This window comes from Poecilia reticulata, chromosome 5 (genome assembly GCF_904066995.2).
Source record: "Poecilia reticulata chromosome 5, P_reticulata-male-v2, whole genome shotgun sequence".
In the NCBI taxonomy this organism is placed as follows: domain Eukaryota; kingdom Metazoa; phylum Chordata; class Actinopteri; order Cyprinodontiformes; family Poeciliidae; genus Poecilia; species Poecilia reticulata.
In genome coordinates, this window is record NC_088834.1 from 17,234,167 (window position 1) to 17,258,456 (window position 24,290).

The 24,290-nt window shown below is 38.7% G+C and overlaps 1 protein-coding gene across 1 annotated transcript; it reads left to right on the forward strand.

Annotated features, from left to right (window-relative positions):
* Positions 1 to 8,081: 8,081 nt before the first annotated feature.
* LOC103465204 (uncharacterized) lies at positions 8,082 to 23,857 on the forward strand. Its single transcript, XM_017305051.2, has 5 exons — positions 8,082 to 8,489; positions 11,899 to 11,993; positions 16,922 to 17,012; positions 20,160 to 22,281; positions 22,379 to 23,857. Exons 1-5 carry the CDS (start codon positions 8,414 to 8,416, stop codon positions 22,470 to 22,472), a joined length of 2,478 nt encoding a protein of 825 aa, XP_017160540.2. The 5' UTR covers positions 8,082 to 8,413; the 3' UTR covers positions 22,473 to 23,857.
* Positions 23,858 to 24,290: the final 433 nt, after the last annotated feature.

Consider the following 24,290-nt stretch of genomic DNA (forward strand, 5'->3'; position numbering starts at 1 on the left):
TTCAATTTTCCGCCGCAACACGCAAACTTCCCCATTCACTCAGTGCGTTATAGTTACACATCGCTTAGGATTTGTTGCTGCGCGCTTGCGCAGAGTGAAGGAAAGAGGAGACCAGCTGCACAGGCAGGCTGCGAAATGAGATGCAGGTGATCGGTTTGTGTGATCGGCAACAAGAGCCAATGATCGGCGATCACTGATCATACACTTTTTCACGGAAATTGACCGATTATGATCGGTGGCCGATCGATTGGCACACCTCTAAAAAACACTATTAAGAAAATCAGTAATTATGAATTCTTATGGAAAAGGTGGGCTCAACTTTAGACTTTGGCACATTAAATAATACATTTAAAATAAATGGGCTAAAACAATTCATCAGGAGTCCATTTTCAATTTGGAACTTCATACCAAACTTTCTTTTCTAAATTAGAAAGTCTAAATTTCCTTTTATTTTGCAATTATAGTGTTGAAAAGAAATCCCCTCAAATCTATCCAGTTTTCATAAACGGATGCTTCTTGCCTGGTCATTGATTTACAAGCATAATTTCTCTCCACACAGGTATTACATTTGGAACAAAGACCATTTTGCATGAAAACAAATCCTTATTTTACTCCAATTGGTTCACTCACAACATAGTTTTAGTTCATCAGTTGCTCAGCTGTGATGGATCTTTTAGGACTTATCAAGATTTTATTACAAAATACGGCACTATAATTCCTAGTAATGAATTTAATACTGTAATAAATGCAATCCCTGCTGGAGCAGTTACCTTATTTAAAAGTTTAATAAGAAAAAAAATCCAACATTGTTTCCTTTTGATCCATCCAAACTTGAAATTGGTCAAATCTGTTTCTCCTCAACTCGTAGTGGCAACCAACATAAATGCTCATTAATTCAGAAAGATGCATCAACTCTATACATGGCATCTTATTGGAACACCGTTATTGATAACCTTGACTGGAAGAGGATTTGGACTTTACCAACTAAATATATAACAAAGTAAAAGAAGTATCCTTTAAAATTATTCACAGAATTTATCCATCCAAAACATTTCGACAATAATATAGATATTATATGCTCTTTTTGCGAAGGAAATTCTGAAGATGCGTTTCATTTATTTTGGTCCTGCCCCTTTTCTGTTCAATTTTGGAAAAGTATTTGCACTTTAATTTGTACTTCCAGTGGACCAGATTTCTCCCCTAGTCTTGAATAGGTATCGTTTGGCCTCACTAACTACCCCAAAAAGAAAAACATTTTTATATTATTAATCTTATTATATTCTTAGCCAAATGGCACATTCACAAATGCCATTACACTAATCAGAAACCACTTATTTCCATCCATCCATCCATCCATTTTCTTACACCCTTGTCCCTCAGTGGGGTCGGGAGGTGCTGGTGCCCATCTCCAGCTAGTGTACCGGGCGAGAGGCGGGGTCACCCTGGACAGGTCGCCAGGCAACACAGAGACACACACTCACACCGAGGGACAATTTGGAGAGACCAATTAACCTGACAGTCATGTTTTTGGACTGTGGGAGGAAACCGGAGTACCCGGAGAAAACCTACGCATGCACAGGGAGAACATGCAAACTCCAGGCAGAAAGACCGGGGCCGGGAATCAAACCCAGAACCTTCTTGCTGCAAGGCAACAGCTCTACCAACTTCTACCAACTGTGCAGCCACCACTTCTTTCCATTTTTGAAAATGAGGTCAAGCGATACATCAGAACTATTGAAAATTCCACAAATACCAAAGCTATTAAAACATGCTCTTTTTAATGTATTTATGTAATGTTATGATGTATTGTCTCAATGTTTGTATCCCCCTGGCGGACATTTTACAACAATGTATGCTATGTTTGTACTCTTATGTGTTCTGTATCTCAATAAAGATCTATTAAAAAATAAGTGGACAGAATGTGAGGTATTCAGTCCAAGACAAAGAGAATCCTGATCAACATGAGTAATTACAGAAATATGTGTTCTACCTTTCTTGACATGCTAGTTTGTTTTTTTTTTTTAAGTATTGCAGCTACTAAGCTGACATAAACTGAGTAGTAAAAACAAACAATTCTCATTTTATTATTAAATATGTTATTTTTGGTGTTTGGCTGGAAAGTACTCCAGCCAGAGCACAGGTATCCAGCTCCAGTCTTGGAGGTCCACTGCCCTGCAACTTTTAGATGTGCCTCTGCTGCAGCACACCTGAATACAATAATTAGCAAAGTTCTGGAGAACATACCTACACAAGGAAGATTTAATTAAGCCATTTCATTCCTGTGGCACATCTAAAAACTGCAGTACAGCGACCCTTGGGGAATGGAGTTTGACACCACTGATCTAGATTAATGTTTTTGAACTGCTGGCGGAAGCCGGAGTACCCATAACCACACATACAAAGTCCATGCAGAAAGACTCCAACCTTTAAATGCCTCAGAAAGACCCTCAAAAAACCCAGAATATTCATACATTAAGACCAAATTCACTGTAATAAATGAAAAGAAAATCTGGTACCTTGAATGAAGGCTTGACTGAAACAGTCACCAGCAGATGTCAGCATACTGTCAGCTATGTTCTCACGCTAAAGTCATGCATTTGCATTTCTCAGACATTTTTCTCCAGTAAATCTGGTCTTTTTTCACATGCATATAGATTGAGTAAACAGTGTCGTCAGTGGGTTATGCAGCATGCACTTCTGTCACATGGGAGCCTGTGAGTAAAAGAAAGCCTTTATCTTTTTGCAAAATAATTGATGGCTAATTAAATTAATAAGTAATACCAACAGGCCTACTGAAATAATACAGTAGCAGTGAAACTTAAGATAGTTGTACATTTGCAGGCATTTCACTTTCAGATGTTTGTGAGTTTCTGTTTTGTTTCAGGCTGTAAATCAATCTTTATCTGACACAAACATCATAAAAATCATCCAGCAGTGTAATTATTGCCATAACACCTCTGGAGGCGAACAAGCTAAAAACAGTGCTGTAAGTCTATAAACAAATAACCATGATGTCTCAAATATTGGCATATTTTTTGCTACACAGCCAGATATTTGATCCGATAAGTTCAAATTCAAACTTTTTCTTATACTACCTGCAGAAATGTAAGAGTAAACAGGGCAAGGTGCCTCGTTTAATAAACGAGCTTTCAGATTTTGTAGCAGTGAATCATGTTTATGATTGCAAGGTGTTTCTCTATTTTACATATTAGTATTTTCATTATATGCTCAGTGCTGTACTTTACAGTAACAGATGTTTGTTTTTTATAAAGATTTTATGTGATAGACCAACACAGAGTAGCACATATTTGTGTGGGTGAAAACTAAAGCTGCATATCAACCCACAGCACAGCGAAACATGGTAGTGGGGCTATCATGCTGTGGTAACTCTTTTGTTCAACAGGGACAGGAACAACTTGCTATATTAGATGGGAAGAGAGCCGGAACTAAATCCAGAATAATCATTGGAGAAAACATGAAACTGGTGTTGAGTTTCACCTTCCAACAGAGCAGTTATCCTACATGTACAATGCAATGGTTTAAACCAGTGGTCCCCAAACTTTTTCCTGTGAGGGCCACATAACTTTTCCCTTCTCTGGTGGGGGCCGGAGTCAGTTTGTAACAGAATAAGTCTGACGTTTGCAAAAATGTAAAAAAAAATAAATTGTTTTCCAGAAAACACAATCAAACAACCCTCTCTGGGTTATCCACAGAAAAAATCCAGAAAGGATTATAGTTCGTATTTTCCGAACTATGAGCTGCACCGGCCTATAAACCACAATCCCAAAGTTTTTTGTTTTTTTTTTTTTTAACTAGTAAACATAAACATATAAGCCACAGATATCTCTGCCGCTCCAGGTTTTCCACAACGATGCAGCAGCAGCAGAGGGGGGCGGACACACAAAATCTGAGTCATAACAGGTCAATTGAATATCACATTTATTAGGTTGAAAAAAGAAAAAGTTGCCAAGTTTAGATTTAACTGAACTGATTACGGTAGTTTCCCTACGGTAACTGTAACAGTAAAAGTGCTGATCCTTCTGTCTGCTACTAGCATGTGCTAAATGAAAATGGGTGTCTTCTTCTTCTTCTTCTTCTTCTTCTTCTTCTTTAGATTTCAACAGCAGCTTGCATCCATTATTGTTGCACTACTGCCATCTACTGGATTCTAATATATATACATACACCTCAAATTCTTATAATGATCCCAGTATTATTTAAAAAACCCGAAAAATCTTCTTTTTCCCCTCAATGCTATTTAACTGATCAACAACATTCTCAAATTTCAATTCCCTATTAAAACCTAATTCCGTTTTAATGGGCACTTTCTTCTTTTATTTCCAATTTTGATTTCCAATGATTCACTTCCTGCTAAAGAGTCCCCTGGTGGTTGAAGAAAAATCCACATATAAGCGGCTTATAGTCCGGAAAATACAGTATATGAAAAAAAATCTAAATGCTCTCTGGTATTGTTCAGGGGGCCGGACCAAATGTGGAGGCGGGCCTGATCCGGCCCACGGGCCGTAGATTGGGGACCACTGGTTTAAACCAAAGAATATTGATTGTCTTGTCAAAGCCCAGACCTAAACCCAATTGAGAATCTATGATAAGTCTTAACTGGGTTTCATTTGTGAAAACCATGAATCCGTTCCCCTTGAAATTATGAATTACTTTGTGTCGATCAATTATAACCCCTAATTATTAAACTTTTTAAAGAATCTGTGCCAAAAAAAAATTATTCACTATTTAGAAATATACTTTGAGATTTACTTTACATGGCTTTCCTTCAGAAAATGCAGCATTTTGTTGTTGCTGTTGTTCAGTAAGAAGAGTGCAACTTACTCTCAGACCATGTTAGACCAACAGGAAATGAATTAAATTTGAATATCTGTAATTTCTAAGATGGACCCTGAAGCAAAGCAATGCAACTAAAACCCACAGTGACAAACTACACTGACAGGCTCTTAATAAAAATAATCAACTTTAAGCCAAACACTTTGCAGACAACCATGACTGTTCAAAGAACCAAATTTATGTGAAGCAATAAATGACAAACTATTGAAAGACTGTAGCCAGACTTCATGTGCAGGATAGTAGCTGCACAACACAGTGACAGCAAATGCAGGGAAACAGCTCTGCACCACATTGACCCTTGGAATAAAATGTGCAAAAGCAACACACTGTAGATGAACCGCCACACAATCCTCTGTGCAATAAATTAGTTTTTATGGTTTCATTTCTATTTTTATCCTGCGTCTCATCATCATGGAATGCAAAAATATTTTATTTCCTTATTTCATTTTTACACTACTGCCTGTCGCAGGTTTTAATCAAATCCTGCTGGATCTTTGTATTAATCTTGTATACTATGAGCTTGTTGATCTTACTGATTTGGGGAGGGTGTGAGCAGCAGGTACACGAGGGTGATCGACAGTGCTTAGATCCTCCTGGCTCTGACTGGTTGGTTGGCTCTGACAGCAGCATATTATCCTTATCGACCGGCTTATGACAGCCGGTCGATAAGGAGAAAGAAGAGGAACTCCATTTTTATCCCAGGTTATCTGTCCCATATTTTTCTGTCACAACGTAGTGATAATTTTTAACAAATATGTAAAAAAAAACAAACAGATTTTTTATCAAAGTTATACTGCAGCTTTAAATATTGTTGACATCGTGATACTCATATTCAGATTTGGTCGGGTGTAACTGCAGAAACAGACGGCTGAAAATCAGAAGTTGCCGTTTCATTACAACACTCCCATATTTAAATAAAAATATCATGAAATGTTTATCGACTTTGTCAAACTGCTTTAAAAGACTATGGGAAAATAATATTTAAAAAAAATTACAAAAAACAAATCAAGAGGTAAAAGTCTAGTAGAGGAATCAGTACAAACTGTGTCTTCTGCCCCGGCGCACTAACAATTCCTGCAGAGCATTACTTGCATTTTATTCCAAACAGCAAATGATTCCCACGAAACATTGAGAAACTGGATGGACCAGTGGGGTTTGTCTGCGGGACAGATATGTTCAGGTGCGACGGAGAAACTTGAAAGACAAACAGTGACTGTACAGATCAAAGAGGACTCAATGGATACTTGAACAAACCTTGTTGTTGTGTCATACAAAGCCTGGCATATGAGGACTTCACCACTCGTCCAGTTCTTAGAGTGAATATGCTCGAAAGCTGTTTACTTTATTATGTAATAAAATCACCAAACAGAATGAAAAATTATATGGATATCCAGTCCTTGTAAATACTGCACAAGTCACTGTTGTTTTCAGTTATGTTTAGGTGGAAAGTGGTACAGTCAAACTGTCCTTTGAATCATTGTTCAGTTTTAAGTAATTTTTTATTATTGCTTTTGGTAGTTTCAAGTTGTATCAGTGACCATTGTTTTTTTGTTTTTGAGGTGCCAACTATTTTGTCCATATGTCAACAAAACTATGAACATTTAAAAGCAAACCAGCAGAAATGGAGAAGAGCAGAAAATTGATTGGATCGTGCTTGAAAATAATTGTTTTTGCTTCCTCAACTGTAACTCCTCGCCAGCACACTCAGATGTTTGGGAACAGTACAGTTATATCTTTCCAAACATTTTAAAGCAACTTGTGTTTTAAACCATAACCGCTTAGAAACAATGGGATATGAATGCTGTTTTGGGGGGACTTCCTGGTTTCTAGCGGCTTTCTGAAATCGGCTCTGGGATCCCTCATGGCTCTCTATTGGGCCAGTTCTATCTTTGCTTTGCATAATCTTTACATATTATATGTTCTTATCTGATTAGTGGTATTTTTATTGTGTTGGAACCAATGCTGTCCACTCGTGCTGAAAAGGCAATCATTTCAATTTTTGTTGTTTATTCACATCTGCTACTTTTTTGTACGTCAAAATATTCCAATATTTCTTCCATCATTTTCCTTTTGTTTTGAATTGCCAAGGCACTTTGAATTTCTGTGTTGCTGAAAATGTGCTATACAAATACAAATGTGCTATATAAATATATAAATAAAATGACCTGACCTTACCTTCTGTTTTGAATATATTTAGTTGCAGGTAATGGCAACAGCAAAGACAAAAAAAAAACACATTAATTTTTGTCACAAATTAAAAATGTTGCAAAAGAAAAACAAAGAAATTGAAAAGTAAACATTGTGTGTGTGTGATGTGTGGGTGACTTATATTCTGGACAGGGTTCTGCCAACACAGAGACGCCCACTCATGCTTCCCTGAGATGAACTTTGATCAGGTTTTGGTGGCATTGTGTTGTGCGGTATGGGCGTGCTGCTCTTCAGCAGGGAGCTATAATACTGGAATAAAACCCGTTAGAGAGCGTAACAGTCTTCACTGTTGTGATACTCAACTTCAAACATGACTGTGACCCCAAGCACACAGCCAGAGCCATAACAGGAGGGCTTGGAGAAAATGTGTAAATGGCCCAGTCAAAGTTCAGAAGTAAATCTAATTGAGAACCTGTGGCAATGCTTAACAATGTAAGCTAACAGGCCCTGTCTTCCCAGTCTGACAGAGTTTGTGCAAATTTTTGCAAATATGTTCTATCAGATGCGAGAGATTGGTAGAATCCAGACGCCACGCTTTTCAGATTCCTACTCACAACAAGCCAGGTGTTGTGGCTCCCCATGCAGCACTAATTTGTCTATGATATGAAATCTAAATAAAACGCAACGCAGGGCACAATAAGTAGGGCAGAAATGATAAACATCGCACCCATCAGTGAACCTGAGTTATAAAGTTCAGTTGTTTACTTGAGTGGAGTTAACTTTACGACACGAATGACAGTATTACTTTACACTCAAGATAAGAGTGAACGTTGCAGATCATTTCCTTCTATCTTGTTGATAAGCAAAAACAAGTTCATATTTTAAGTTTTTATTTCAAGTCGGATGGTGTGGCGTTTCCGCGGACATACCTATAGGAGGTTAATTAAATCCATATTTCTCCTCCTGTCTGGTTCTGCCAGGCTCTGCTTTGAACTCAATATTTTTCACTGACTCACTTCGCTGCAATCAAAAGCTGCGCAGCGCAACGGAGAGCGGCTTTAAAGCGGGCCATTCATTCCGCAGGTGAGGTTTGTGCTGGAATGCGGCTGAAAAAGGAGAGCCGGGGCCTCACCTGTCGCTGCCTGGAAGGCTACAGAAACAGGGAGGCGCTCCGGAAAAGGGACAGGAGGCGGAGTTTGCTCCATTTTATCTGAGTGTCCTGAAAAGTTTGCTAGAAACAGGCATACCTGAGGCAGAGTCTTTCCTGCTGCACCTGCTCACAGCTTTGACTTTGCTTTTGCTCGGATTTACGTCAACATGACCAAGTGATCCCACCAGAGGGTTGATTTTAAAAAAACAAAACAACAACACCGTTCTTTCTGCCTGCGCATTAAGTCAGTCGACGTCAACAATGAAGAAGGGGCTGCATTTTTTGGGTCGGAAGAACCAATCTCTTTATGACACCAACATAAAAATTCCGGACAGGGGTGAGTAAAAAAAGGAAACGAGTTTACTCTCATGATCCACTTAACTGAAGGTTGAAGCGACCCTTGGACTTGATGTTGACATGGAGCAGTTTCTGTTCACTAAAGTCACATTTTATAGCAGCTTATAAAAAGTCTTGAAGGACAGCTGTCACTATTTTGGGTACAAATACTTTATCAGTAATGTTAAAGTTAAATTCATAAAATCAGGCTGAATTTGCTTTTCAGCTTCAAACCTGACCTCAGTTGTTTATCAGAATTCAATAATTCAAGATTATGGACCTCATGGCTCAAATTACTTTTATTTTTTAAACAATAAAAAAATATATATATATATATATATATATGTTTCACTCTTTGAAATAAAAGTGAAAGAAGTACTGAATTTCTTAAGTTTGTTACTTTAAATATCACTTTGTCGGTGAACATAACTAACTATGTCATAATTACAAGAACACACACCACAGATGAGTGTGTGTGTGTGTGGGGGGGGGGGGGGGGTGCGTGTGTGTGTGTGCACGTTGGGGTGGGTGTGTGTGTGTGTTGAACCCTATAAAGCCAAAAGTATCATTTGTGATTCATGCATTTACCTCTATCTTTAAGTAATTTCTAAAGAAACAAACATATGTTTATATATGTTGATGTATATGTTTCATATTGGTTAATTCATGTAAAATAAATTAATGGAGGAATTTCTAAAATAGTAATAAAGATATAGTAATGAATATTTTAAAACATGTCTTTTTTGCTAATTAACTTGACCACCTCAACTAACATTAAAACTGCATTTCAGAAAATGTTGCATACGCTTTTTGATAAAAACATGTTTCTAGTTTCCCTAACAAATACAGTTGCTTCAAGTGAATGTGTTGTTAAATGTGTTTTGCACATTCATTTATTAAACAAAATGCAAGTTCCATGGAAGAAATAGCTAATCTATCTACTATCATACAGAAATTTGTAGACCTCTATCAAAATTGTTAATCTTCTAAAAAATAAATTAAAAAATAAAGCTGTTTCAATTAAACATGTTGCTAAATATGGAAAAGCCAGAGGAAAATGCGTAACAGTTTTAAAAATGGTGAAATTTATTGAGAAAACCAGGTGACGTTTTAAAAAAATGATAAAAATACTTTGTATGACTTCTAATCAGAAGCTCAATATCCCCCAAATCCCCACTGACTGGACATACAATTAAATATCTGAAATCTCGACTGGGACATTGTTTTTCCAGATTATCTCAGTTCCCGACACCCTGGGAAACTAGCCATAATCACTTACACAAAAAAGCGCTAATGCTTCTTGTACTGGGTTGTAGTTTTGACATATTCTTTTAAAAGTTTCCATGGATGAAATCTGTGGACGAAATACGGAGTTTTATCTGGAATAATAAACATAAAAACAAATTAGTCAATCTTAAATAGGAAGTAGTAAAATATTTCAGTGGATTTCCATCTCCAGTTTTCCTTCTAACATTTGTTGACACTTAATTGGATCCATAAATGCCGCTACCTTGTAAAATGTGTCCTTCGTTTCTGACTGCAGCCACCTCTTCCTTTGCACTGAGGAGCTAAAACTGAACATTTTCATGCTAAACATACCTGTGCTTGATGTAACCTAAGGGCTTACTTGTGAATCCAATAGCTTTTCTTTATTGTGTGCATTACTTAAGTGCAAACTTCCAAAATCTTAGGTTAGAATTACAGGGAAGGTTTTCGTCTTAAATCTCTTGGATTAAAGTATCATCGGTGGAGGAGTGGTAGCTCAACACAATAGATGTTTCTTGACTCTTACTTCATGCCTTCTGGAGGCCTGGAGTGGTTATGATTTAACTTCTTCAACCAAGAAGTTTTATCAGAAACTTTGCTTGCCCTTCAAACTCACTTTGAAGTTTAATAAAATCCAACTTTTTTAGCCAACAGACACGTACTGCCCTGTAATACAGCATAAGCCTGCATAAGGGTCAGGAGCTAATCTAGCTTTCAGACATTACTGCTAAAATAAAAAATTTAAACATTAATTTTACTTAAACAATCAAAACGTAGGTCTTAAGGCAAGTTTAGGACCTACAACTTAAACTTGTCCTCAATAACTTTCAACCCACTTAAAAACTGGTTAAGCCACATTTGACCTTGTGGACATCAGTTCTGCTAAGGATATGCTGAAACAGATGTTTAAAACCTTTGCATGAAACAAGGAAGATTTTAATTTGAATCACTAACATCGCTAACTTGGACTTGAGAACGATCGACAATGAAATGAACAGTTTCTAAGACAGACAACTAAGTACGTGCTCACAGTTTCCTGCCAGCTGAAATCCAAGCTGGTGCTAATAAAATGTTGTTGGATCAAGTGTAAGTCTCTCAATTCAGCCTCTGAGAACAGGAAATGCAGCATGAATTGCTATGCAAAAGGTGCAACACGAGCAGGAGAGCATTTGTCTATTTAAATCAGGACGGGGCACAATAGGGAAACTAATCATTTGGTTAGACTGGTTTAACACCGCAGTGTTTTCATTCCACAGCTGTCCTCACATTCTTCTCTGACTTTATCATATTCTTTGGTCTTAAACGGAAGAAAAATCATCAGCATGTTGTGCTTATTGTGTCCCAGAGCAAAGAGGAAAATGTGAGAAGAGACGTGGTTCCTCTCTGTGCTTGTAACGTCTTTAGTTGGTCGTTGTTTGCTGAAAGTGTTCCAGCACAAAGAGCCGAAAGGCCGTACAGGCTAAATGCCTTTCAGTGACAAGGATCTGTCGTCGGTCGCTTATTGGACAAACAATGTGACAAGGAAATGTTTCAGCAGTTTTGTCTGCAGCATACTCACTGTTTACATTTTATATTCTTGACGAATGCTCTGTGTGAGAACCAACACACCTGAAGACATTTTCTTGTTTTTTTCCTGGTTTTACGTTTCGCCGCTGCCGTCGCTCAAACCCTAGCCCGGGTGCTGCAGTGTTTGCTGTGCAAACACTGGTGAGGTAACACCACTTAAGCAAAACAACTTAGTGATGCAAATCAGCTTCTTTGACATCAGTTTTCCTCACGTCTGACCACAAGCTGTGTCCCTTTCCATACGTTGTTGCTGAACTTTCACTTAGCCATAGCGGCAACATGTAATTCAAAGCAACAATCGGAGCTTTTCCTGTGTGTCGCTTATTATGTTGTCAAAGTCAAACGATACCTCAGATAGTCGAGTTGACTAATAGCCACTTATGGGTCACTTTGGTGCACGTTGTTTCTCTTCACCGTCACATGTGTGGTTCTTCTGCTACTCCCTCTTTTTCTTCTTTATGAGCATATTATTTAGATTGAAGGTTTGAGCGTTAGCAAATGTCATATGAACATTTCTCTGGATAGTTCCTAAAGTATAGCAATCTAACGTCCCCAAAAATCTGTGTATGTCTCATCAGACAGTGTTCAGCTGGTGCTGGAGGAGACAGAGTCTGCAATCTGCGAATCTGGGACTGCCAACGTGAGGGCCAGACCCACCGTCAAGCATCATACTGTGAGTATTTAGGAAAGCTTAATTTCTTTGCATTAATGCTCTGTTCCTGAATCTAAAAAAGCCCCAAACATCTGGTTAGTATTTAGTTACATTTAGCTGGCCTTTGGAAGCTTTATTGCAAGATTGACAACAGTGGATATGAATAATTTTGGCAGATTTGGCAAGTTTTTAAAGATTTCTCTCATGATCCCATCAGTTTGTACAGTGATGATCTTTAGTGGAGCTGCAGACTGTCCTCCTTGTTGATACTGCAAGTAGATCACTCCTTATCTTATTATGGACGACATTATTCAGAATTGGTATTGAAATACATTGCAGGTGGATGTTAAAGCTGCAATATTAAAGATACCAGTGGCATATTTTTATTTCACAAACTTACACCGACAATAAAAACAGCTTGTTGCAAACTTTTAGATTCCACAAAATTTTTGAAATTACACGAAGGGGAAACCCCCCACCCCAAAAAAACATGCTTATCTGTTTTGAGTAGATTTGAATTGATTGCATCCCAAGAGACTTAAGAGTTGATCGGATTGAATGACATTAGGAAGTAAAATGTTAGTTTTGAGAGATATTGACAGTTTCTCTGTCGTTGGATTTGATTTGCAAAGATTTCAACAGTAAATGTTCGAGTCTGACCCGAATAATCCTCAAGTCACGACGGATGACGAAGAAAGCGTCGAAGCTGAAGCAAACAGGAACTGAAGCATCCATCCATCCATCCATCCATCCATCCATCCATCCATCCATCCATCCATCCATCCATCCATCCATCCATCCATCCATCCATCCATCCATCCATCCATCCATCCATCCATCCATCCATCCATCCATCCATCCATCCATCCATCCATCCATTTTCTTACACCCTTGTCCCTCAGTGGGGTCGGGAGGGTTGCTGGTGCCCATCTCCAGCTGGCGTACCGGGCGAGAGGCGGGGTTCACCCTGGACAGGTCGCCAGTCTGTCGCAGGGAACTGAAGCAGACAAATTTAATTACATTTCTGTTTGCATGGTTCCATTTGGTTTAGTGTGCGCAGATGTCATGTCGCAAGATGAGTAAATGTTTTTCTGATTCTGCTCACATTTCAATATTTGTGTGGTTTGCAAGATGTGGCACTGCTTCAACTTAGCAAACTTAGCAACTTCTGTCTGTTTGTTTGACTGACAGGCTATTAGTGAGTCTATACATATATTCATAGACATTGATTGGTTATTTTATGCCTTGTGTGATGTCACCAGAGACGGGGGTATGTGGATGCTTGTCTTATCAAGGGAAGAGTTGCTCTCCATTAAATAATGACTACAGCAAAATAAACACAAAAACTGACTGTGACATTTTGTTCTGTTAATAACAAAGTATATATTTGGCTGGTAGCTTTAATTATGATTTGGAATAAAATTAATATTTAATAATTGAGTTAAACAAAAAGGTAGATGAAATTTATTCAATTTGCCTTATATTCCGTTACATCGATATCAAGTTACTAATTGGTTGTCAGATTGTACTTTAAAACACTGAGTACTTAATAACATTGTGCAATGAAAAAAAAATGCTAAAAAGTTGTCTTGACGTGGCAACAATATAAAGTAACTACAGGATCTCTAAGGGTTTTTTTTGTTTATTGTTATTGTTTAGCCATCCCATCATGTTGTAGCGCAGGTCCGGTCCACCATGCACAAGACCGCATATTTTTAGCGATCTTAGAGACGTTAATCTCAATTTACGTGTACATTAGCGGCGCATACGACTGACAGGCCTCCTATTATCTCGTCATGGAGCAAATGAAGAACTCGTCTGCGCTCGGTTCACACACCTCGCCCTTTTGTTTGGGAGTGTTTCTCAGGCATGTGAACGCGGCACGCCCTGCGGCGCAGGGGCAGGTCAGCTCTGAGCGCTGCGACAGCTGAAAGTGACTCATAGAGCACCGAGCGAGGAGACTAAATCAAACTGGATCGGACACACCCGCCGGTGACCAGGCTCGCTTTATGCTCCGTAAAGATCGCCTGTGTGAGAGGGATTATTAGCAAAGGGAGAGTAATGCAGGGTGTGATATTAGGAAGATGTAAAACGTCTCTGACAGCATTGATAGACGGATTAATTTTCACATGCAGGGGACCAGACGGCTTATGCACCAGTGAGCTGGTGCATAAAAACTGTATAAAATTGTCAACTTTTGCATTTTTTTATGTTTTACAATAGAAAAGCAGCAAATATTCCCACTAAAGCATAATTTAAAAAAGTTTATTAATAATGTTATTTATTAAATGTATTTAAAAAATACAGAACAAAAAAAAATTCAATTTCAAAGCGCTTACTCTACAGAATATGACACGTTTGTGCTCTTTCACTTTTCAAGATGAGTGAAACAAGCTGATATTAATCTGTTGCTTAATCTTTCTGCTCAGATTTCTAACAGACATGCTGCTTATAGCTTTTCAGTTGTAAATGTAAAACACTGCTACCTTAGTGAAAGTAGCTCAATAATTTAGCGTTTTTAATGGATAAAAATGACAGACTGCTTTTCAAAAAGAAAGCATGTAAATCAAAATCTAATGAGTAAGACAATTAAATGACACTGATCGTCAAAAACTAAGACAGTAATTCATAATAGGACTTTAAATAAAATGTATCTGAATAAAAATGTCTAGTTACTTTTTAAATGTTTTGAAAGTCTCAAGGTAAAGTAAATTCAAAGGAAAGCTCATTCCACAGCTGAGCTGCAATCGCCTGAAAGAAACGATCTCATTGAGTGCTGCTGCCGCTTCTGGGAACTAGGAGAAGATTTCTTTACTTGAGGACCAGAGAGCTCAAGTTGGAGTATTTAACTTTAATGATTGTGTAATATACTGTAAAGACCAGCGTCACTCACACATTACTGACATTGCTGTCATAGGCCTATTTCTGACAGAAAATGAGGTGGGTGTCTCTCATAAAACAATAACGCCATCTAAAAGGTGTTTCAATTTTGAAAGATACGGCATTTCTTTAATTTTTATTCACACTTCATTTAAAATATAGCATGTAAAAAAATGTTCACCCCTCTCAGTAATCAGGGAAAGCATATATTTTTGCATTCTAGCAATCAAATCCATCTTGTTTTTGCTGACCAGATTTTTGCATGTTTGCTCTTGTATTTTAATATTTTATCCTTCCGCTCCAAATGTTTGAGGTTGCAAGTTCTCCTTTCCATCACTTTCAGCTTTAACTCTCAAATTCAAACTGGGACTCTTTTTAAGCCAATCCAAAGCCTGCAGTTTGAGGAAACATGTTGCGCAAATGACTAAAAAAATACTTTGAACCTAAATCTGCCAGGTTTGGAAATAATTTTAGGTTTTACCCTAAGAAGGAGATGGACCATGAAAACTCCCTGAAAGGGCTTTAAAATATATTCTAAAATAAGTGGTCAGTCTATTCAAACACGTTCAGACTAATTATGTCGTCTACTTGAGGTTTTGAGTTAATGAAAGAGATTCCAGAGTCTTTTTGTCGACACATGATGTGAAACATGCATTACAGTGATCAAGAAGAAAGAAAATTTAAGTTTGAATAATGACCTCAATTCCTGATACGACATCAACCTTCTGGGTTGCATCATTTATTTATTTTTTTTAAATGAAAGGACATGTTCCAACCAGACTTCTTGAGTGAAACAGAGAGAAAAAAGTGTGTTCGCCCTCTTTCAGCCTGCTGAACAGCAGTCCACAGCAATAGGCGGGGCCCGGGGCAATCAGCATGTTACTCGTTTCACATCGATCACTCCTGCACTTTCTCTGGCATTTAATGACATGTTGATTATTATAGGTAGATTGTTGTTTTCCAATACTATTTGGAAAGCTGAATTTAGTGGCAGGACTTTTAGGACGGACACTTAAGTGCTCATGTTTTTGCAATTGAAAAAATGTCCAAAGCTCTAAATGTGTCATTCTTGTTTTTTAGGGAATTCTTGTCATTCTTGTTTGTTGTCATATTTCAATCATCTGACAATGAGGCCGCAACATATGGGAGATTATTGTCAATGCAACTACCCATTTCTGTATTTGAGCAGTTGAACAGTGCAACAAAAAACAAAAAAAATGTTTGCAGTTTTGAAACTTTGGCATTTTAAGACCTTGGTATGATAACCAACCCAAACCTATTCACATATAACCCATACAAGCAAAACTTCATATAACATGCTTTTGCAACAAGAGACGATTTTCCAATCTGCAAGGAGATGACTTTCACCAAAAGACTCGGTAAAAAAAACAAAAAAACATTCCAAGTGATGCTGGAGTGATTTGCAGCTTTAGATCTTGAGGTGAGGATCTCTATTGTGTCAACACAGTCTGTGTTTGTTTTTGTTGTTTTTGGTTCCGTGACGCCCCTCTCTGTGTCAATTTTTTCACCTAACTCATAGAAACAGACACAAACAAACACACACGTATCTGTGAGTTTCCTAACTCAAGGCATTCTTTGACAACAGGCAGTGTTATGAATTATAGGTGGATCCTCTGATTCAGCCAAAGTTCCTCATAAGCAAAGAATGTGAAACTATGGCGTTCCACCTATGATTACATTATGACGATCCTGAAAGACAAGGCCATGCATTTTTGTTCTAGGGAGTGCAGTATTCCACGCATAAAACGCAAAACAGACATTTGTTGGATGCCATGCAATGTGTGAAAGCTCATAAAGAAATCACGTGGTTGACAATTTTATGGTGTTTATGCCAATAATGCAATGTTGCAACACTCAGGTCACGTAATAGTTAAAAACTGGTTTGTTCACCTTCAACAATGAAGACTTGCCAACAAAACAAGTAAAGAAAAATTTGCCTGCAGCACAGAATGTACGGTTTCTACACTTATGACTTCAGTTCTTGTGCTGTGTCTGCTTCTTAAGACAGGAAATTCAATAATTTTATGATTTGATTTTCTTTTTTGCAGTTCTCATTTGAAACCTTCCAAGGACTTGCTGTCCCAACTCCGAAAGTCCCTGAACTTCCCCCTGCCAATGGCCCAATAGTCAATGGGACAGGTGAGCATCTAAATAATACCTTCTACAGTACAGACCAAAAGTTTGGACACACCTTTTCATTCAAAGAGTTTTCTTCATTTTCATGACTATGAAAATTGTAGATTCACACCGAAGGCATCAATACTATGAAAAAACATGTGGAATTATATACTTAACAAAAATGTGTGAAACAACTGAAAATACGCCTTGTATTGTAGATTCTTCAAAGTAGCCACCTTTTGCTTTGATTACTGCTTCGCACACTCTTGGCATTCTCTTGAGGAGCTTCAAGAGGTCGTCACCTGAAATGGTCTTCCAACAGTCTTGAAGAAGTTCCCAGAGATGCTTTGCACTTGTTGGCCCTTTTGCCTTCACTCTGCGGTCCAGCTCACCCCAAACCATCTCAATTGGGTTCAGGTCCAGTGACTGTGGAGGCCAGGTCATCTGGCGCAGCACCCCATCGCTCTCCTTCTTGGTCAAATAGCCCTTACACAGCCTGGAGGTGTGTTTGGGGTCATTGTCTTGTTGAAAAATAAATGATGGTCCAACTAAACGCAATCCGGATGGAATAGCATGCCGCTGCAAGATGCTGTGGTAGCCATGCTGATTCAGTATGCCTTCAATTTTGAATAAATCCCCAACAGTGTCACCAGCAAAGCACCCCCACACCATCACACCTCCTCCTCCATGCTTCACGGTGGGAACCAGGCATGTAGAGACCATCCGTTCACCTTTTCTGCTTCGCACAAAGACAAGGTGGTTGGAACCAAAAATCACAAATTTGAACTCATCAGACCAAAGCACAGATTTCCACTGGTCTAATGTCCATTTCTTGTGTTCTTTAGCCCAAACAAGTCTCTTCTGCTTGTTGCCTATCCTTAGCAGTGGTTTCCTAACTGCTATTCTACCATGAAGGCCTGATTCACACAGTCTCTTCTTAACAGTTGTTGCAGAGATGCGTCTGCTGCTACAACTCTGTGTGGCATTGACCTGGTCTCTAATCTGAGCTGCTGTTAACCTGCGATTTCTGAGGCTGGTGACTCGGATGAACTTATCCTCCTCAGCAGAGGTGACTCTTGGTCTTCCTTTCCTGGGGCGGTCCTCGTGTGAGCCAGTTTCCTTGTAGCGCTTGATGGTTTTTGCGACTGCACTTGGGGACACTTTCAAAGTTTTCCCAATTATTCGGACTGACTGACGTCCATTTCTTAATGTAATGATGGCCACTCGTTTTTCTTTACTTAGCTGCTTTTGTCTTGCCATAATACAAATTCTAACACTCTATTCAGTAGGACTATCAGCTGTGTGTCCACCTGACTTCTGCACAACACAACTGATGGTCCCAACCCCATTTATAAGGCAAGAAAGCCCACTTATTAACCTGACAGGGCACACCTGTGAATTGAAAACCATTTCAGGTGACTACCTCTTGAAACTCATCAAGAGAATGCAGAGTGTGCAAAGCAGTAATCACAGCAAAAGGTTGCTACTTTGAAGAAACTAGAATATAAGGCACATTTTCAGTTGTTTTACACTTTTTTGTTTAGTACATATTTCCACATGTGTTAATTCATAGTTTTGAATTAACTATGAATTAACTGTCAATCTACAATGTCAATAGTCATGAAAATAAAGGAAACTTGTTGAATGAGTAGGGGTGTCCAAACTTTTGGTCTGTACTGTACGTACTTAATGTTTAAACTACCAAAGTAAATAGTGGCCTTTTTTAGTCATTGTTATACCAGGTGAATTTGTGGCCCCTCTAGACTCAGGTGACGGATCACAGGGATAAGAATAAAGGAAACATCCATGTCATGTAAATGTTTGTCCAGGCTGTTGCTCCATACCTCTCCTGAAAAAGTCCAAATGGCCATAAAAGACGGAGAGCAAATTTACACAAAGGGAGTGTTTTTCTACCTTTTAGATTACTTTCCGGTTTAGAGATGTTAAATAAAATTTACATTTGCAGAATGCCAATGTAAAATGTGTCTCAGCTTTTCTTATTTTTGCAGATATCCCATTTTTTTCTTTTACAAAGTTGTGCAAAACCACAAATATAAATAGTCCATTATTTTAAGTTGGTCTATTGATAGACCAACATAAAGTAATTAATAAACAAATAAATATCTGTCTCCAGCTCTCATTATTTCATAGAGACATTTTTTAGTTATTTATTTTTTTGCAATTGCACCTTCAGGTCTTTTAAGGTACGTCTGCCGGCCTTTCAGATCTACAGACTAAAATCATTGCGAATTCTTTTGAAAAATAGTCTTACACATGAACATGCCTAGTTCTAAACTGTTTATTATAGTTCTGGCTGAATATTTGGGGTCATTATACTGCTGGATAGCCAACATTCACTGTAGTTTCAACTGTGCTTTTACAAAGTTTTCTTCCAGGATTGCCTTGTATTTAGCTCTATGTGTTTTCCATCCCAGGAAGAGCACTAATCAGATGGCTTATGCCTTGGCAGGTTTGAAATTGTACTATTAAGTTCCCATTTTTAGTGGATTGACTGAACAGTGCTTTGGGATATTGTTTAATACGTAGCCTCTTTTTAAGTTTCATCTTCAAGGTGCTGATTGTTTGTTCATGTTTGTTAGCAAGCCTCTGAGACCTTCATAGAACAGCTATAATTATACCGAGATTAAATTAGACTATTTGTTGATTGAGATGATTTCTGAGTCATTGTTATAACTGGTTGAAGGCAACTGGTTTAATAGTATTTTACTTATGGGAATCAGTTAAGAATGCTAAATATAGATAAAAGTATATGTAAACCCATATTCTCATCAACAGACCTGTATCCGTCCCACAGGGCTCACAGTCCCAGTTCTCTTCATGGTGTAACAACTTACTAGGAATGTTGGCCTAATATGTAGCATTCTCCATGGCCTCGTTCCTCCCTCTCTGTTGGACTTAGTTCATTTCAATGCAGCTGTGAACTCAATTAGACAATTAGACGTGGAGCAGATAGAGGAGACTGTATTTAGTCAGTTTTTCCATGTTTTGAGGCTTCACATAAGTAAAAATTTACACCACCATCTTTACCTACATACCTTCAAACACAATGGAAAGAAATTGCTTTGAGAATCAAAGCCTGCTAAATATTCTTCTTCCAGAGTTAATCGCGCTGTGTTCTTTGCTCTTCTTATCTCTTGACTTTTACAGGTGCTGGAGATCATTCATCCAATGGATCTGTTGTATCCGTGCCAGGCCACATGGAAGAGAAGATCTTTGTTCCTCCTCCTCCTCCATCAGCAGCCCCTCCACCCCCTCCTGTTGATTTCATCCCTCCTCCACCAGACTTCATGGGTGACCTAAACAGCTTAGATCCTGTGGCCCTCCAGCCTCCATCCATGCCTGCTCCAAAACCACCGTCTATGGTGGAGGAGGATTTGTCCCTTTTGAAACCACCACCAATGGCGCCTCCAAAACCTCCGAATACCTGTTCTACTGGATCTGGGTCAGCAGAACCTGTCTCTGTTCCACCGCCAACCCAAGTGCCAGAACGTCCAAAATTTGCCCCTCCGCAACCACCTGCTGAAAAGCACCAGAAGAGTCATAAGGTCCCACCTCCAAAACCTATCAGATCGTCTTCGGTGTCCATTGTTGAGCCCCCAGCACAGCCTCCCCAAGTGCCCACCTCCACATTGTCCACCTTCAATCCCCAGAACAAAGCAAAGGTTCATGATCCTCCAAAGCACACAGTGCTTTGGAACGCGTCAGCTAACCCTGCTCCTGCTGAGATGAAGGTGGATGGAAAAGCCCCTCAAACTGCTCAGCTACCTAAACCAGAGCCCAAACCTGCACAACAACCCAAGGGGGCTTTAGAAATTAAACAACCTGAATTACCTAAAGTTCCCGAAGAACCTAAAACAGAGGCAAAGACAGAGATTAAAATAAAGTCTCCAACGGAGGCTAAAGCAGACATTGTTCCAGCTAAGGCAGAGATAACCAAATCCCTCCAGCCTCCACCTCTGCATAGTACGACTAATGTCCAGATCAATTCAGAGTCCAAGAGCACACTGGAAGTATCTCCAGGTCAAAGCCGCAGTTTCAGCCCTCTATTGGATCGCAAACTGGACAGCCTGAAGGCTAACGAACCCAAACACTCTTCAACCTCGCCGTTCGCTCTCCTGAAGGCAGCTAAGGAAAGAGAGAAAAATAAAAACACTCAATCTTTGTCCCGCGAAAGCAGCACCAGGAGAAATGAACCAACAAGTCCTAATTCCGTCACTGTCATACCAAGATCAACGTCTTCAGTTCTACCAAGTCAAAATAAACTACAGGAGAGTGCAACTCATAGGCCTGCAGAAACTAAAACAACAATTCAGGCTATAGAAACACCCATGGGTTCGACTGCACTGGCCAAAGATCAGAAACTATCAACTGATCCAGTTTTGAGTAAGTACACAGCACTTTCATCTCCAGCTGTAAGCAACCTGAGTGAGCAGAAGCAAAGAGCAGAAGAAAAGCAATTAAAATCTCATGATGTGCAGAATAATACTCCTAAACAGGATATGAATTTGCCATTGCTGCCCCCACCCCCAGAGTTTGGTGACTTTGGTCAAATACTAGAGCAACCCCCCTCCATTCGTCTGCTCGATCCCCCCACACAAAAAGCACCAACACCACCTAAAGCTTCAGCTCAAGTGACAGCTCAGACCCCTGCTAAAGCTCCTGCCCCAACTCAAACCCTAGCTCAGACCCCAGCTAAAGCTCCTGCCCCAACTCAAACCCCAGCTCAGACCCCAGCTAAAGTTCCTGCCCCAACTCAAACCCCAGCTCAGACCCCAGCTAAAGTTCCTGCCCCAACTCAAACCCCAGCTCAGACCCTGGCTAAAGCTCCCGCCCCAACTCAAGCTCCTGCTCCAACACCAGCTAAAGCCCCAGCCAAAACTCAAGCTACAGCTCCTTCACCGCCAAAGCTTCCACCTTCTGACATACAAGTCAAACCAAAGCCACTAGTCCAGACTAAATCCAATCCACCCTCTACTCAAGTACCACCCAATATTTCACAAAACCAGGCCACCCTCCTTAGTATTTTACAGAAGAAGATGTTGGTAATGGACCAAAAAATGGCCCCTGTTAATGACTCGGAGCACAATTCTGATGACTGGAGTACTGGCTTTTCTGATGAAGACAACAAGGTACCAGCAGTGCCACAATCCAAACAGGGGACCAAAAACCCACCTGCCCCCGCCAATAAGACAGCATCTTTGGACATGAAAGAGTTGGAGACCAAAATTATGAACAAATACCAGAGTACACAAGTGAAGAGTCCCACCAAGTGAGTACATCAGGGCTACCTAGAGGGAGATAATATCTTTGTGAGCAACTCCAGCCTTTAATCACTGCAATCACTCATCATGGTTTCTTCTCCACAGAAATGGGATGCGTTCAAGACAAAAGTATGGGATGACTTTCACCATCAGGCCTGGAACTAAACAGCCCATAACTCTTGCAAGTAAAGAGGATTAATAAAGGTCTTTGAATGTAGAACAAACCTGCTGCATGTAAAATAGCACATGTCAAGGCCCTAACATGGATATTTTGTGAGATTTCTTCCTGTGTCTGCAACACCTGATACTGCACAAACTGAGTTTTGGTGAAAATAAAAAAAAAGTAAAAACTGACACCAAAGTCCCCTTTGAACATGCCCACCCTGACTTTTTGTGTCAGAAATTTCACCAACAATTGAGCAGTTTTTCTGGGTTTTTGTACATCTGTTTTCATTAAACATGAAATATTGCTGGAAGAAGTTACAATTACCCTAGTACTGCTTCAGCCATGCTCAGGATTTTCTTTTCCATTTTAATGTTGTCCATCACCACCTATGGGTGCAGCATAGGTATTACACCTCTTTTGATTGGATTGAGGCGTCGGTTCAGATTTTTTTTTTTTAGAAACAGATAAAGAAAATCTTAGTTTAAAAAATATTCAGTGTCGTGTATCTAGGGCCTAAATAATATGTCATTTTACTTTAGCAGTAATTTGTGCAATTTTTCAGTTAGCTATGAAGTTACAAGTGCTTTCTTTATTAATTAGCAAATTTATGCTGTCAAGTGTCAAGATGATTGTTCCATTTTTAAAATGCAACGTGTTTTCTAAAAGTCTCACAGTAATAGGTATATTTTAAATGTAATGTGTTTTTGTGTGTTTAATCCTATCTATGTTTTATTTAGAGATGCACAAATCAATCCGCCAATTTTCCTTGATTGGCTCTGATTGCTAATAAAAAAACATTTTCCTGTCCCTCTCAACTTAAAAGACCGAAAAGATCTGGCTTTGACGCACTGTTCAAACTTAATACAGATCAGGTAAAGTTTGAGAAAATATGACATGGTGCATAAACGGGCATAATATTGTAAATTTGGGTGACAATATTGGAAGATCAAAGAACCTGCAGTATGTTCTTTTATCTTTTATGTTATGATAAATCAGTCCAATTAAGACCCGACAAGTCAAAAAATTGGCATCTGGCAGGAGAAGCCGTGAACTGTGCATCTTTTTTCATGAAAATTTATATGGGTTAATTTATGTAAATTATATGGATGATAAAAAATTGTTCTCTCAAATATTGGATGTAAAATATGTTGTATAAAATAAGTGTATAAGCTGGAATTACACACACTGTCACCATTCTGTCCATCCTCTGTTACATGTACATAAGTCCACCAGAACAAAGCAGACTGTCAATTTAGGTAACCAGTTGCATGTAGTTTTTATATTTATTGATTTTAGAAATATTGTGCTCACTATAGTGATATGATTAATTATTGATATGGTTACATTTACACTACTACCACTGTACATAGTAAGTTTAAAGTAGATGTTTTTGTGTAAATTATAAACATTTATGAACATTTCTTTGTTTTTATTGTTTTTGTTCTCTTTGGAAATATTTAACAATATAATCTATTGAATTGATACCTATTCCGGTAAATATTTTTCAATGTATTTATATATCAATTCATTTAGGATAAACAGCTCCTAATAGGTCTTTCGTTGCTTTAACTACAGATACAAACCTGAAAAGTTGTTATAAGCAAAGAGAAGATCAAAACTAAGATGTTTTACCAGCTGTCAATAATGTAAAAAAAAAAACAAGCTGTCGTCATTGCATTATAATAACGCAATGACTATCATGCAAGGAAACGCTAGGACCTTCTTCCTGGCTTTGATTAATTATTTCTGACAGAGATTAAGTTCTGCAGAGGGCTGCAGGATAACAGAGGAAGCAGGGAGCTCAGGTTTTTCACATATTATCTGTCTTATAGATAATATGTCACAACATAG

What these genes read in the sequence shown, in the direction of transcription:
- LOC103465204 (XM_017305051.2), top strand. Translation starts at nt 8,414, where the DNA reads ATGAAGAAGGGGCTGCATTTTTTGGGTCGGAAGAACCAATCTCTTTAT. An exon ending in CATAAAAATTCCGGACAGGG is followed by an intron (nt 8,490 to 11,898) that starts GTGAGTAAAAAA and finishes ATGTCTCATCAG; the next exon opens with ACAGTGTTCAGCTGGTGCTG. An exon ending in CCCAATAGTCAATGGGACAG is followed by an intron (nt 17,013 to 20,159) that starts GTGAGCATCTAA and finishes TGACTTTTACAG; the next exon opens with GTGCTGGAGATCATTCATCC.